The following is a 13,815-nucleotide window of genomic DNA, read 5'->3' on the forward strand; positions in this document are numbered from 1 at the left end:
AAAAAAAAAAAAAATACTAATTTTGGAATACATAATAGTTAAATACTAAATAGTTAACCAAAATTTATATATATTTGTGTATCTATAAATTATAATAGATTTTTTTTTGGTGATGAATAAATTATAATACAAGATACTAATCAGTGAAACTGACCTATTACCAAAAAAAAAAGTACTTAGTGAAACTGACCTGCATGAGCATCAAAGGAGCGTTAAGCACTTCACTAGAACCTTCAACGTCAAACAGAAGCTCTTCGAAGCAAGGGAAAGGAGGCTTAAGAGCATCCTTCTCTTCAAACTCTACAAGCGTTACATCAGCATCTGCCTCGATAAACAAAACGCCTTCACCGGTGCAGTCCACGGCGAGTTTCCGGTTTGGTCCTTCCCGAAGCCTGCCAGCGAACGGGTAGTAGTAAACCAGCGTCTCCGCAAGGGCTCTCCGAATCACTGCGACTGGATCGGAGTAAGTTTTAGGATTATGTCTATAGAAGAAGATAGTAGGAATGTGAAATCTTAGTCCTTCTTGGTCGTCGATGTCAGAGAGGAGTTTGAACCCTCTTGGTGTTGGTTTTGCCGGAGAAACTAACTCAGGCTTCTGTCGGCGAACCTTAAACGTCAATGATCCGGACATTGCGGGTGAAGGGATTTGCAGCTCCATTGGTGATATCGAAATTAATATTTATGGTTTCAAACTTATCTTGATCTCTCAATATATAAAGAGTGAGGGAAGTGTCACTTTGACCTGACATGTCAGCATTTTTGTTTTCAGATACACACATGCATTAAAAAAATAATTACTGCAGCACACATTCGTTTACAATTCTTTGATTACCCTTAATCAGATTCATGTATAAATATAAGTAATTAATTACTGCACACATTTGCTTACTTCCTCCACTATCTTTAATTAGACTAAAAGATTTGAGATCATTATTCAACTTTCTTCTCGTATCATTAAACAAATTTAGGATGTTTGAAATTACCTTGTATACGTGTAGATTAAATTATTCCCTGCAGTACTTTTCTTGTGGTGGCGTTTGAATTTTATCTTCCGAGAGTCAAAACAAATTTAACAGTGCCAAAGGCTCTGTTCATCCACGGGAATAGTCAGCCTTGGACACCAGCTTTGGTTTTGTTAAGTCGAAATTTCACAAAAAACATGTGTATATTCTCTATATGATTCTTTCGGTAAAGAGTTCACATCATGTTAATATTGAACATTTGTTCTGAAACCAGGACTAGTTTTATCGTTTTACGTAAGGTTTGAAATATAGCATTTCTGGTACACAAGGATTACACAGAATTATTGGCTTTCGAGACCACCAATGTCCACTCGTACTCGTACTATGATTATAACTAGTAAGAAGCATAAGACCATACAAGTTATATGATGCCTCTGTGGCTCTATCCTCTATGAATTAGACGGTTTACAAACCCCACGTACGACTCTTCCTTTATTGAACACGCAAAATGAATTGGACGGAAAAGTGGATTACGTATGAGACGAACAAAGTTCAGACATTACTCATTAAAAAAGTTAAATGAAATTCCTCTTATTTATAAATTTTATATACAAAAAGAAAAAAACCTCGAGGTTGGGTAGGACGATATAATTATGATATGTAACTTTCATACTATATATATATTCCCGTATAATTATGATTTAGAGATTCAAATTAGTTATTCCCAAACTGAATAAACAAAAATAACCTGAACAGAGAACCAGATAGAGATAACTATAGTTTTCAAGAAAGAAAAAGAAAACTAAAATAAGCTTTGCATTGTACAATGCACAAGAAAGGAAAAAAGGTCTCCAATGGCTGGACAAGGACAGATCACAGATAGTTCTGAAATTTTATTCTTCCCTCACATTACACAAAAACTTGGTGAAGAGTACTCGAGCATAGCCGGAGACCTATGAACATAATTAATCCCATTGGTCTTTAGAGACCACAGCTGTTCCAGTGAGGAAGAAGACTTACATTTGGCCTAGACTAGCGAAATCAAAGACAGGATCCATCTCTTGCACTATATCACTTGGTGGTTGTCCACACTCTTGCATCTTCTGCATTATCTCCATGATCTTGGTCGAATTGTTTGGTTCCTTCTCATACACCAAATTTAGTTCTTTAATTAACTCATACTGGCGCTAATAACGCTAGCATTCTTTCTTGCTTAGAATTGGTTTCATGTTCTTCTTGCGCCTATCTCTTTCACTGATTCGTGAAGAATATCCTTCGAATGTAGGTACTTGAGTTCTCTACATTTTCTAGTAACAACCTGGTGTTTGTTGTTGTTTCATGGTCAAAAGACGAAAAATCATTTGTATATTTTGGTTTGGTTTGGTTCCAATTTGATTCCGTTTTTGTAGATCACATGTGAAGTTACCTGTTACCAAATAATATGGCAGTAAAGTTAGATATTTCCAATCTGAATAAATCATAAGAACCTGAACCAAAACAAATAGGGAATAACCGTACTACCGTAGTATTCAAGTAAGAAAAGAAAAAAAAGAACTAAAATAAGTTTTGCATATACAATCCACAAGATAGAGGAAAAAATAAACATACAGTAGTGTCCAATGGCTAGAACAAGGAAGTTCTTAAACAAACTTGTTTCTTCCCTCACATTACACATTGTCTAGTAACAACCTGGTGTTGTTGTTAATTTCTGATCCAAAGACGAACATCCATTAGAGTCTTGTTTATATATATAATCATTTACGGGGCTTTTCCTCCATTGGATGAAAATTGACTGCTAAACACGGCCTCGAGCTCTTTCACAAACCTTTGCATCGCCTTCTCTGGCAAACAAACTGGTACGATGATCCCTTTCTCGCCATTTATCTTCTCAGCTGAAACACAGCAGCTAGCCCCTGGAAAATCTGCTACTCCGGCCGTCCCTATTCCACCGTAAACCGGTTTCCCCCAAATTCCAAAACCGATGTCTGCAAAAATTCTCACATCCGACACCAAGTAGGCTCCATCCGACGAGAAGCTTGGTCTTCCTTTTGTCACCATCAGATTAACAAGTGATCGCATGTACCCTTCAGTCACACTAGATTTCGCCTCTTTTGCTAGTCTCAGAGCAAACTCTAACGGTTTCTCAGTTAGTTCTCTAGCTCTCGCAATCGCAACCGGGAAGGCAAACGCGTTTCCGTAGTATCCTGGAGACAGCGGTGCGGTTTTAAGCTTATTACGCGCGTTTACGATCAATATAAGTCGCATCTCCTTGTTCGGATTAGGTCGTATAGCAATGGTGCGATCTCGCCATAGGAATGACGTTAGCGTTTCCATATCGGTACTGCTATTAGCAAGATTCAGTGGGAGGAGCCTCCGTATTGCGGACATCTCCCTGTGGCCGAAGAAGAATGACCGGCCAACCATATTCTCTCCCTTACCGTCGTTTTCCATACTAATAACCGGCATTTCGTCATACTCGCGGTGTACGTGTGACACAAGAAACGGGATCCTTGCGCTCAGATGGTGACGTTGCCACACCGGAGCAACCGTAGGTGCCTGATAACCTTGCGCAAAGTCGCACATCGTTTTGAGGAAGAGCGAGAGACCGGCGGCGTCGGACATTGCGTGGTTGATACGGGTGGCAAAGATAAAACCCCCACACTTCAAGCGCGTGACCTACACGAAATTATATGATCGGGCTGAACATTAATGTTCCTACCAAAATTATATTAACATACTACTCCTCCTTTCCTTTATTAATCTAATTTTTAAGAAGAAAGTTGTTTGAAAAATATTTAATTTTTGTTTTGTTATACAAAACATAGGGAAAAAAAACCTTTTAACCCAATAGTGTTCATTCGAAGACACGTAAACCAAACTCTATTTATATTTTTATTTGTGTATCAAATCTATAATGGATCGCATACTTACTAACTTAGTGAAACTGACCTGCATGAGCATCAAAGGAGTGTTAAGCACTTCAGTAGAACCTTCAACGTCAAACAGAAGCTCTTCGAAGCAAGGGAAAGGAGGCTTAAGAGCATCCTTCTCTTCAAACTCCACAAGCGTCACGTTAGCAACTGCCTCGATGAACAAAACGCCCTCACCGGTGCAGTCCACGGAGAGTTTCCGGTTCGGTCCTTCCCGAAGCCTACCTGCGAACGGGTAGTAGTAAACCAGCGTCTCCGCGAGGGCTCTCCGAATCCCTGCGACTGGATCAGAAGCTTTAGTGCTATGTCTATAGAAGAAGATAGTAGGAATGTGAAATCTTAGTCCTTCTTGTTCGTCGATGTCAGAGAGAAGTTTTATTTCTCTCGGTGTTGGTTTCGCTGGGGAAATTAACTCAGGCTTCTGCCGGTGAACCTTAAACGTCAATGATCCGGACATTGCGGGTGAAGGGATTTGCAGCTTCGTTGGTGATGTAGTATTATTTTATGGTTACAATTTACAAACTAAATTCAACCACGGGAATAGTACCTGTCATGTCCCATAGGCCCTAGCTTTGATTTCGAGAAGTCGAAATTAATATACGAGATTATGACTTATGAGGATGTTACAACCCATTTTTTGTGTTAAGAGTAGCTAGCTTTTCAAAGTGTTCAATTTACTAGACATGGAAATTTGAAGTAAATTATAGTATAATCTTGCTTCGGTTTGATAAGGACATGATTTTCTACTCATCATTATTCGTATTATTTTCTCTTTACTAAGTATGAATCGGAAAGCTTTGATGGTTAGTATATTTTTCATCAAAACGATGCCTTTATTAATCCTAACTATTGTTTTTTCCTTGGAAAGATTTTGAAAAAGCTTTGATGAATTGAACTGTATCTTAAAACAGGTTTATTATGTAAGCAGGTCCGGACACATCTATTTCACTAACACTAATTAGTTCCCATGGTTAGAACCCCACCAAGAGTCTAGGACAAAGATTACACATAATTATTGGTTTTGGACCACCAATGTCCACTCGTACTCTCAGTATGATCATAACTAGTAAGAAGCATATAACCATACACTTTATTTGCTCTATATGATGCCTCTTTGTTGACTCTTCTTTATGATTTATTGAACACGCGAAATGAACTGGATGAGCGGATTAAAACTTTTACGCATACAAGGTTACAGAACCAAATAGAGAATAAGTGTAGTATTAACTATTAAGTAAGAAAATAAAAACATGCATGAGAAAAAAAAAAAAAAAAAAAAACATGGTCTCCAATGGCTGGACAAAGCCAAATAGTTCTACGACTTGTTTCTTCCCTCACATTACACAACAATTTGGTGAAGACTCGAGCATATCCGGAGACCTGTGAACATATATATAGAAAACTCAGTCCTATTGGTCTTTAGCGATCACATATGTTTCAATGAGGAAGAAGACTTACATTTGGCCTAGACTAGCGAAATCAAAGCCAGGATCCATCTCTTGCACTATATCACTTGGTGGTTGTCCACACTCTTGCATCTTCTGCATTATCTCCATGATCTTGGTTGAATTGTTTGGTTCGTTCTCATACACCAAATTGAGTTCTTTAATTAACTCATATTGACGCGAATAACGTTCGAATTCTTCCTTGTCTAGACTGGTTTCATGCTCTTCTAGCCATTTCGGGTATCTTGCGCCTATCTCTTTCATTGGTTCGTGAAGAATATCCTTAGATAATAGTTGTTGCATCATCGTGTCCACTATTGATTCCAAGTCCTAAAACCAAACAAGTGGATTATCAAACCAAAAATAATAAACCATAAAAACACAACTTCTGTCAAATGGTTCTGCAAACAAGTGCGGTTTTTGGATATCAGTATCACAACCCCTCCTATAACGACAGCCTTTAATGCTACTTTGCAACAACCTCAACTAGATGAAACTGTAGCAAAAAAGATGTCAATGGTTTGGAATGATAATTAGAAGCATCCCAAAAAATCAAAAGGCATCACAGGTCCAAAAGATACACTAGTATCAACAATAAGATGGATAATAAGAAACTTCAGATAAGATGGAGAAACAGTTTTAACAAACAATAACCACTATGAAGAATAATAACGATCAAATCAAACTGACATCAGTAATGGCAAGCAGGACCAAACCTTAAAAGCTGAAACGAAGAAAAATGAACAAAAGCAGGAACCTAATAAACCTTGAAACACAACGGATTTACACTAAGACAACCAATCCACCACAGACTTCATTAGTAGAGGTCAAACTTATCTTTATTCCATGAGAGAATATCACCTATAATTTGAAGAGAGACTTAAACTAGATAAGTATAGCAAGATATGGAATCCAACAAGTAAAAAACTCAGTATGTGCATTCTTACGTTAGACCCAGCAAGATCCTCGAATTGCTTGATCCAATCTTCGACCATAGCATCATCAGAACCTGTCGGGTGCTGCTTCGGCGACAAAGACTCGAGTCCCTTCACAGTTTCTCTGGTTTGTTCCCTGAGTTTATCAAGAGCCTCAGCAACATGGTCCTCTTTTGCAATCTTCTGCTTTCCTTTCTTCTTGCTCCTCATATCTGGTAACCCCATCCCAAGACCTTGAACACCACTCGGCAATGACTCTGTCTCTTTTTTATCACCATCTTGTTTTACTACCCCTCCAGTTCTACAAAAATCCAAATCTAATCAAGACCCTCAATTCCCAAAAAAAGAATAACAAAATCCCCACTACCTCTACTACTTCAGTATTGATGTTTCATGCTAGCCACCACAATATTGTTTTCAAATTTAGAACTAAGTAGCTAACCATATGCCATAGATACAATTAGATAGAGTGATAGTAAGGAAATAAGAGTAACCTTGGAGTAAGATTGAGATCCTTGAAATCATCCAAGGCGCCTGAGAACAAACAAAAAAACAAAAATCCCAGAATTCTCAATTATAGAAACGAATCCACAAAGCAAAATCAGAAAACAAACGTTTTCAACCAATCAAACCGTATTATACATAGAATTGGTGGAACATGCTAGTTGTAGTAGGAGTATCTTACTATCGAGAAGCTCGTCTAAGTCATCGGTGTGAGTCTCGTTGGCCATTTCCTCGAGTCCCTCTCTCTCGCTTCCTCTCTCAACTCTGGACGAAAGCGGAAGAGAGAATTAGAGAAGGGCGGTGATGTTTTCAATTGATCATTCCGATACATCGATCGTCGATTAATTACGATCAAGTTAAAGGATTCGATCCTACGGCTCACATTAAAATATTAAAATGACCAAAATAACCTTCCATTTATTTTTTCGCGGAAAGGCCCAAAAGTTTATGATATCGAAGCCCATTATCATTAACAAGACGATTTTTTCCCCGAAACGAGAGTCTCTGGAGTGACCAAGTCTGAGCAATGGCGAACACCTTGATGGCGACAACTCGACCGTACGTTCTTCTCTCTTCCACGAGAGCCAGCCTTCATCTCCTGTTTCGATCTCCAAAGAGACCCTTCACTTCATTCTCGGCACCTCTCGTGAGAAGCTTCAACTCGAGGTGCTTAAGCGCCGTTTTGTCCCGTGGAGAGAAGACTGCGCCGTCTTCGATTTACTACATTAATGGAGTATCTAGGGTTTCTGGGTTTGGCGTTGTGGGCATTCGAAGCCGTGATTTCAGTACCAGATCCTCTCAAATCAACGATGCTGGTTCTATTGATCTTACACTTATGCAATCCATGGAGCTAAAGGTTCGATTTTTTTGTTATCTCATTGTTGAATGTTTCCGTATCAATTAATCTTCTTTATAAGTTAGATTAGTGAAATTTGAATGAATTGGTTGGATATATGCACACTGTTACTCTCAGTAGTAGCTGGAAATGATAAAATGTATCACTCAGCTAAGATCATTGATGAGGAATCATGTGACTGCCACTCATAAGATTAGGTATGTCAACACATGTCTTAACATACGAGGTTTTTGCTTTGCTGTGCGCAGATTAAAGAACAATTGAATGCTGAGTCCGTTACTGTAACGGATATGTCTGGAGATGGACGTCATGTCTGGTAAGGGAATCTGAATTTATCTTCCGAATTTTGATGAAACGTTGTTACACGTAGCTGAAGTCGTGTTAGGGGTAGGTCGGTAGTGCTTGTTGTTGTTGGTGTTTGTGAGATATGTAGATAAGTTTCACATTTTGAGTTATCGTTTCCTTCATTTTGATCACTAAAACTTTTAACCTGTAGCATTCATCAAAGTTGGGGTTTATAAGTTAGTACTTAATCCAGAACCAGTCAAGTATCTGCTCTTGATATAAGCTGAATTCTTGTATCAGCAGGAGCAGAATAGATCATTGTGTACAACGAACGAATCTTACTTAAACTTGTCCATATTAGATTGCTTCTAATATTACTTAACACCAGAATGCTTAATGTCTGTTTTGGTAGCATCAATGTGGTGTCATCAGCATTTGAGGGACAATCTGCGGTGAACAGACAAAGGATGGTCTACAAAGCCATTTGGGAAGAGCTTCAGAACGTAGTTCATGCCGTTGATCAAATGACAACCAAGACTCCTTCAGAAGTTTGAAACTTTCCACACTTAATGATGCCTTTGGTACCTATTATTTGATTAGCAGCGGACAAAGGCTGTTTGTTATATCAAAAAAACACAATAATTGATTAAATTCGGAATGCATTTTTGGTTCTTTTCTCTTTTGTCTTTCTCGTAACTAACTACTTGAAAGGTTCTCTTGACTGGCAACACACATGTTATGCATTGGAGATGTTGTCGTTACACGTATTTGATGTTTTAAATTCCTCTAAGAAGATAAAAAATAAAATTAGCGTTTGTGTTGGTGGACTAGATTCTCTTGAACGAAACCGTACCTTATTGTCTTTGATTTGTATATCTCAATTTTTACAGTCGATAAATATTATCAACCAAACCAAAAATATAATTGTAAAAATGTATCTATGCATGAAAATTTGTTTATGGATTTTTAATTATATATTAATTTTTTTTATAATTATTTTCAATTATTTTTTGATTAGTACTTTAATTAGTTGTCTTGCAACCGCTAAAACATGTTATGCGATTGCTGTTACGTGTGTTTGATGTTTTAAATCGCATAAAAGTAATAATAATAATAAAAATAGCGTTCATTTTATATGTGGTGGTGGCGATTCTCTTCAAAAACTCTTCTTATTTTTATTTAAAGTATATATAAAAAAGTATTAGGTAATAATTATTTTGATTAAACTAAAATATGTTTGGAGTTATATTACAAATATACTTTGATTTGGTAATTGTACATCGAATCTTATTTTCCATCTACTACTACTAGGTGAAGTGTTTTGCAAACATATTTGCTTATAGCCATTATCACATAATAATCGTTTTAAGTTGTAACCTTCGATCATTTCTCAAATTCTGCGTGGACAAACATTTTTTTTTTTTTTTTTGTGTGTGTCGTTTATTAACATCATAAGACTAGCTAGCTGAGGAAAATATTGTTTAATAAAACAGAATTATATCTTTAGGGTAATATAGTTAAGTTGATTTAACTCCAATTATTACAAGTAGAAATTATGTTTGGGAAACATAGTGTATATAACACAACCCATCACATGTACATGTTTTTTTTGTACAAAAAGATTGGTAGCTTACAAGGTCTTGAAGTGAAAAGGGAAATGAAAGAATGAACAGTGTGTAAACACAACGTAAGTTCATGCCTTCATTTTACACCACGAACATAGATGTATAGATACAAATATTCGTGTAGAGGAAAACACTACATGAATATTCTAAACCACACAGCAATGTTTCACCTTAGTTTCTTCGGCAAGATCGGTTAGAGCGTCCAAGTTCTGTCTTCTCGATGGGCCTGAAGGTGGAACCAGATACACTCTACGACTACGACACGGGAGGGGTTTAGGCCTGGTGGTACTGTTTTCCTTACTATAATAACAGCTCAAGAACCGGAGTGTTGCTCCGGCAGTGTTTGCCTGAAGAAGGAGAAAAAAAAGAAGTAACGTTAGTAATACTTGTAAGAGAGACATTGCTAGAAAGAGAGAGCTCTTGTGGAGAGAATAGTTGTCTCTCGCTAGTGTATATATATAGAAACGATTACAATATTTTTGTGAATTTTTTTAAAAATAAAAAATTTGGTTTTGTAACGTTTGGGTTACTTTAGGCGGAGCTTTTTTTGGGGTTACAAGTGTTTGTGTAAGTAAAAAAGCAACTCTAACTAACGAGAGTGACTTGAGTTACTTTGCTTTTTCATCCTCGAATCGAACCTTTTTTTTAATACTCATTGCAAAAGGAATCTTGGTTTAAAGTTAAGTTACAAGATTTTTGATTTTCGAAGACAAAACTACTTAATTGGTATAACTACATTCTCTGAATCGAATAATCAATCTAGTACGGATATGTTGGTTTTGGTTTCTGGCATGTAAGTGCATCTCAACTCCACTGCAAACTCCATTTTGGAGTAAAACCATCATCATTTTCAACTCCAAAAAGAGTAATGATGAATAGTATTACTCTAAAATCTCACTCTATTGAGAGTTAATGTTTTTGATACACAAAATAAGTTTTTAAATATGAGATGTTTTCATTTATAAACACATTAATAATCCATCAGTTTAAACTATTTTTTATGAACATTAAAAAACTAATTATTTAAATAGTTAAAATTTTGAAATGCATTCAATTAACTACACTTTTGTGTGTCTTATGTCTTTTATTTATCTATGCTGTGATTTATTTTATAATATAATTTAGTGAAAATGATAATTTAGATCAATTATTACTAAAAAAAACTAGTGGGTAAAATTTTGCATTGCCAAAATAAAGGTATTATTAAATTTTGATTGAGTCCAAAAGTACTCCAATTAATTTTTAAAGTAAATAATAAGTAATGGAGTAATGGACGTAAGCAGAACTTCGCTCATGTTAGAGTAATGTTCTAAGATAATTAATTCTTAAACTCTAAGCTCTAAACCATAAAACTCAAAGTCATCACCCTATTTTTTTATAATCAAAATGGTCAATTTATGAAAGTTAGCCTGTTTTTAATAGATTTCTTAATAATTATTTTCCATACATTTTAATCGTAAGCTTACATTTTATTTGAAAATCTGATATATTATTATTATTAGAATATTTGGACGATAATTTGTATTTTTATTGGTACATAGTTTTATAGATTCGAGGTTTTAAATACAAAGATTAATATATAAAATTTGTTATAATCGAATCGATTTGTCAGTTATGTGATTGTTGTCGTTTACTGTCTGAATCAATAGAACACCAGAATAAAGTTATGTCAATGATTGATATTTCTTTTTGTGAGTCCTTTCTTTGACCATAGATTAATTCCAAAATCTATGGACCGTTTAGAATCTTCTTCCTGATAAATTCATCGAAATCCGCGGATTCAGAATGTATCCAAAACGTGTAAAGAGTTGAATCCTTAAAAAGCATTGATTTTTTTTTGTTTTTCTAACTTTGGAATTGTTATTGTTACAACAAAAATATACTTTCAAGTAATTCATCTCATTTGTATCATATTTTCTAAAACTTCACTTTTTTTTTTGCAGATCAAACATTTTTAAGTTAATTTGATTTAAATCAGTCCAATTAAATTAATTTAAATTGAACACCGTGCATTACTTTTAAATTTTAATGGTATTTAAATTGAACACCCTGCATTGCTTTAAATTCAGATTATAGTATTAGACCATGGACACATAATAGTGTTCTAGTGTTGACAGGAAAAAAGAAAAGTTCTTATGGGTATTTCCGTGAAATAAATATAGTTCTGGGGTGATTGAATAATTAATACTAAATTCTTTGTCAGCTAAGAGTATTTGGAAGAACTTAGAAGAAACACACACATACATAACGAAGCGGTTGGGAGAAGATGAAACTGTTCGACGCGCACTGTCACCTTCAAGACCCGAGGATTATCACCAAAGCTCCTCAGCTCATCTCTTCCGCCTTAGCTTCCGGCGTCTCTGCCTTTTCCGTCAATGGAGTCTCCGAGGTTTTGAATTTTGTCTGATTGATAGCTTTCGAATTGTACGAGCTTAGCAAAATATTTAATTAAAAATGGATTTCGTTTGATTTGGTCTAGAAAGATTGGAATTTGGTCAAAGAGATGGGGGTTCAATACCCTTCTGTTGTTCCCTGCTTTGGGATCCATCCATGGTACGAATTGATAATATAGGTAGCTACAAATTACTTGTAAAGCTTCAAACTTAGGATCTTTTGGTGTGTTTGTGGTTGAGCTCAGGTATGTAGCAGAGAGGACTCCTCAATGGTTTGAGACATTGAAGAGTTTGTTTGAGACAACTCCTACAGCTGCTGTTGGAGAAGTCATCTCTTGTCTCCTTTAATCACTTTGATTTGATTGACCCTCCATGATAATTGTTGGTTGAAACTGCTTTGTTTTTTGGACAGATTGGTTTGGACAAAGGGTCTAAGGGAAAGGAGATTGATTTCTCAGACCAGGTTTCACAATTATACACCTGATCTTGTGCTTGCTATTAATTGTTTGTGTTTTAGTGATGGCATTTGATGCTAAAGACAGCATTTTTAATTTCTCAGGTTACCGTGTTTCGTCAACAGCTCGAACTTGCAAAGGAATTGAATAAACCCGCATCAGTTCACTGTGTCCGTGCATTCGGGGACCTGCTCGAGATAATAAAGTATGATCTTTTGCTTCCTGTAGGCTGTATTAAACAAAAGTGAAATTTGTTAGCTTTATGTTCTTGAGTGTTCCTAAAATTATGACAATGTCTCTATATGATGTGTTCTTATGAAGTGTGATGTGATTCCGTTATACGCAGATCTGTGGGACCTTTTCCTTCTGGGGTCATCCTTCACTCTTATTTAGGTTCTGCTGAGATGGTTCCTGAGTTTGCTAAGCTCGGTGCATATTTCTCCTTTTCTGGTTTTCTTATGTCCATGAGTGAGAAGAAAGCCAAGAAAATGTTGAAAGCGGTAGGATTTCCATAGTTATCTACACCAAATCAGAACTTTAGGTGGAATAGAATCTTGATTTCAGTTCTTGGTAGGTTCCATCTGATAGGATCTTACTGGAAACTGATTCACCAGATGCACTACCAAAGGCAGAGCCAGGTTGTCTCCACTTTGTAGAAGGAGATCCTTCACTACCCGAAGAAGGAAATTCAGCTCAGGACCTTGAGCCAGTTTCAAATGATAAGTCTAATGCATCTAGTGACTCAATGAAGTTGCCGAAGGAAACACTTAATCACCCGGCTAATATTCATATCGTATGTTGTTGCTTTGTAGATTCTCAGCCGGTCTTCTGTTTCATAAAACCATTGAAAATTTAGACCCTGATTAATTACGTGTCAGGTACTCGAGTATGTAGCAAGGTTGTTGGACATGAAGAAGGAGGAACTCGCAGAGCTAAGCTTTCGGAATGCTGTTCGACTATTCTCTTATCCAGGTTCCAAGATGCTTCATGAGTGAGGTAAATGATATCTTCTAGATGGTCTATTCACATCTTTATTGGGTCCTGAGTCAATTCATTAATGAACCATAGTATGAATTTTGTGGCTTTAGGTGCTGCTGATGTCTCTGGTCACAGTCAAAACCAGTCAACAACACATGTATCATGAGTTCTTAATATTGTAGTGTTTCTCATCACTCTGCTACGAGGCTTTGAATTTGGACTTATTGTACCAGTGCTTTTGGTAGTCTCGCTTCTCTTTATACAAAGGTTATTAAAATATTTGATTTTGTGTGATTTGGAAAATGATATAATTCTTGTAAGTATAACCATATATGGATTCATATTGTCTGACTATTACGAGAATCATTCATAGAAGTGAAGTGAAAGATAATGGCTTTGTGTGATTAAAAAATTTAAAATCATTTAGATGATGTGATTAGACTCTTT

At 36.2% G+C, this 13,815-nt stretch overlaps 5 protein-coding genes across 8 annotated transcripts in view; 2 read left to right on the forward strand and 3 right to left on the reverse strand.

Annotated features, from left to right (window-relative positions):
* LOC17882598 ((Z)-3-hexen-1-ol acetyltransferase) overlaps nucleotides 1–812 on the reverse strand; it is a 2,159-nt gene extending 1,347 nt beyond the window's left edge. The window contains exon 1 of the mRNA XM_006290182.2: nucleotides 191–812. Within this exon, the coding sequence (XP_006290244.2) occupies nucleotides 191–658 (468 nt within the window). The 5' untranslated portion in view covers nucleotides 659–812. The remainder of the gene's footprint in view (nucleotides 1–190) is intronic.
* Nucleotides 813–2,518: 1,706 nt separating this feature from the next.
* LOC17883284 ((Z)-3-hexen-1-ol acetyltransferase) lies at nucleotides 2,519–4,349 on the reverse strand. The gene is made up of 2 exons (XM_006289566.2): nucleotides 3,912–4,349; nucleotides 2,519–3,638 (listed from the first exon to the last, which is right to left on the reverse strand). The coding sequence occupies exons 1-2, from the start codon at nucleotides 4,347–4,349 to the stop codon at nucleotides 2,721–2,723; spliced, it is 1,356 nt and encodes a 451-aa protein (XP_006289628.1). The 3' UTR covers nucleotides 2,519–2,720.
* A 695-nt stretch (nucleotides 4,350–5,044) lies between these two features.
* LOC17881613 (peroxisome biogenesis protein 19-2) lies at nucleotides 5,045–7,255 on the reverse strand. Of its 2 annotated transcripts, XM_023780879.1 has the most exons (6): nucleotides 7,187–7,255; nucleotides 6,958–7,040; nucleotides 6,767–6,806; nucleotides 6,285–6,573; nucleotides 5,351–5,667; nucleotides 5,045–5,272 (listed from the first exon to the last, which is right to left on the reverse strand). In XM_023780879.1, exons 2-6 carry the CDS (start codon nucleotides 7,001–7,003, stop codon nucleotides 5,227–5,229), a joined length of 738 nt encoding a protein of 245 aa, XP_023636647.1. In that variant the 5' UTR covers nucleotides 7,004–7,040; nucleotides 7,187–7,255; the 3' UTR covers nucleotides 5,045–5,226. The 2 variants fall into 2 exon arrangements, with proteins under 2 accessions (XP_023636647.1, XP_006288541.1); XM_006288479.2 differs by lacking the exon at nucleotides 7,187–7,255 and having other exon boundaries at nucleotides 6,958–7,096.
* LOC17883443 (protein BOLA4, chloroplastic/mitochondrial) lies at nucleotides 7,229–8,680 on the forward strand. Its single transcript, XM_006288700.2, has 3 exons — nucleotides 7,229–7,632; nucleotides 7,881–7,948; nucleotides 8,330–8,680. Exons 1-3 carry the CDS (start codon nucleotides 7,303–7,305, stop codon nucleotides 8,469–8,471), a joined length of 540 nt encoding a protein of 179 aa, XP_006288762.1. The 5' UTR covers nucleotides 7,229–7,302; the 3' UTR covers nucleotides 8,472–8,680.
* Nucleotides 8,681–11,781: 3,101 nt separating this feature from the next.
* On the forward strand, nucleotides 11,782–13,748 carry LOC17884651 (uncharacterized metal-dependent hydrolase YabD). Of its 3 annotated transcripts, none has more exons than XM_023781573.1 (9): nucleotides 11,782–11,931; nucleotides 12,022–12,095; nucleotides 12,181–12,262; nucleotides 12,348–12,398; nucleotides 12,495–12,595; nucleotides 12,737–12,890; nucleotides 12,965–13,183; nucleotides 13,269–13,386; nucleotides 13,479–13,722. In XM_023781573.1, exons 1-8 carry the CDS (start codon nucleotides 11,809–11,811, stop codon nucleotides 13,383–13,385), a joined length of 921 nt encoding a protein of 306 aa, XP_023637341.1. In that variant the 5' UTR covers nucleotides 11,782–11,808; the 3' UTR covers nucleotide 13,386; nucleotides 13,479–13,722. The 3 variants fall into 3 exon arrangements, with proteins under 3 accessions (XP_023637341.1, XP_023637343.1, XP_023637342.1); XM_023781574.1 differs by having other exon boundaries at nucleotides 11,839–11,931; nucleotides 12,026–12,095; nucleotides 13,479–13,748; XM_023781575.1 differs by lacking the exons at nucleotides 13,269–13,386; nucleotides 13,479–13,722 and having other exon boundaries at nucleotides 13,005–13,135.
* Nucleotides 13,749–13,815: the final 67 nt, after the last annotated feature.

The sequence above is a fragment of the Capsella rubella genome, unplaced genomic scaffold (genome assembly GCF_000375325.1).
Source record: "Capsella rubella cultivar Monte Gargano unplaced genomic scaffold, Caprub1_0 scaffold_6, whole genome shotgun sequence".
Taxonomy (NCBI): Eukaryota; Viridiplantae; Streptophyta; class Magnoliopsida; order Brassicales; family Brassicaceae; genus Capsella; species Capsella rubella.

What these genes read in the sequence shown, in the direction of transcription:
- LOC17883284 (XM_006289566.2), bottom strand. Translation starts at nt 4,349, where the DNA reads ATGTCCGGATCATTGACGTTTAAGGTTCACCGGCAGAAGCCTGAGTTA. An exon ending in CTCCTTTGATGCTCATGCAG is followed by an intron (nt 3,639 to 3,911) that starts GTCAGTTTCACT and finishes AATTTCGTGTAG; the next exon opens with GTCACGCGCTTGAAGTGTGG.
- LOC17881613 (XM_023780879.1), bottom strand. Translation starts at nt 7,003, where the DNA reads ATGGCCAACGAGACTCACACCGATGACTTAGACGAGCTTCTCGATA. An exon ending in CTTAGACGAGCTTCTCGATA is followed by an intron (nt 6,807 to 6,957) that starts GTAAGATACTCC and finishes GTTTGTTCTCAG; the next exon opens with GCGCCTTGGATGATTTCAAG. An exon ending in AGGATCTTGCTGGGTCTAAC is followed by an intron (nt 5,668 to 6,284) that starts GTAAGAATGCAC and finishes GTTTGGTTTTAG; the next exon opens with GACTTGGAATCAATAGTGGA.
- LOC17883443 (XM_006288700.2), top strand. Translation starts at nt 7,303, where the DNA reads ATGGCGAACACCTTGATGGCGACAACTCGACCGTACGTTCTTCTCTCT. An exon ending in TGCAATCCATGGAGCTAAAG is followed by an intron (nt 7,633 to 7,880) that starts GTTCGATTTTTT and finishes TGCTGTGCGCAG; the next exon opens with ATTAAAGAACAATTGAATGC. An exon ending in GGAGATGGACGTCATGTCTG is followed by an intron (nt 7,949 to 8,329) that starts GTAAGGGAATCT and finishes CTGTTTTGGTAG; the next exon opens with CATCAATGTGGTGTCATCAG.
- LOC17884651 (XM_023781573.1), top strand. Translation starts at nt 11,809, where the DNA reads ATGAAACTGTTCGACGCGCACTGTCACCTTCAAGACCCGAGGATTATC. An exon ending in CTACAGCTGCTGTTGGAGAA is followed by an intron (nt 12,263 to 12,347) that starts GTCATCTCTTGT and finishes TTTTTTGGACAG; the next exon opens with ATTGGTTTGGACAAAGGGTC. An exon ending in CCAAGAAAATGTTGAAAGCG is followed by an intron (nt 12,891 to 12,964) that starts GTAGGATTTCCA and finishes AGTTCTTGGTAG; the next exon opens with GTTCCATCTGATAGGATCTT.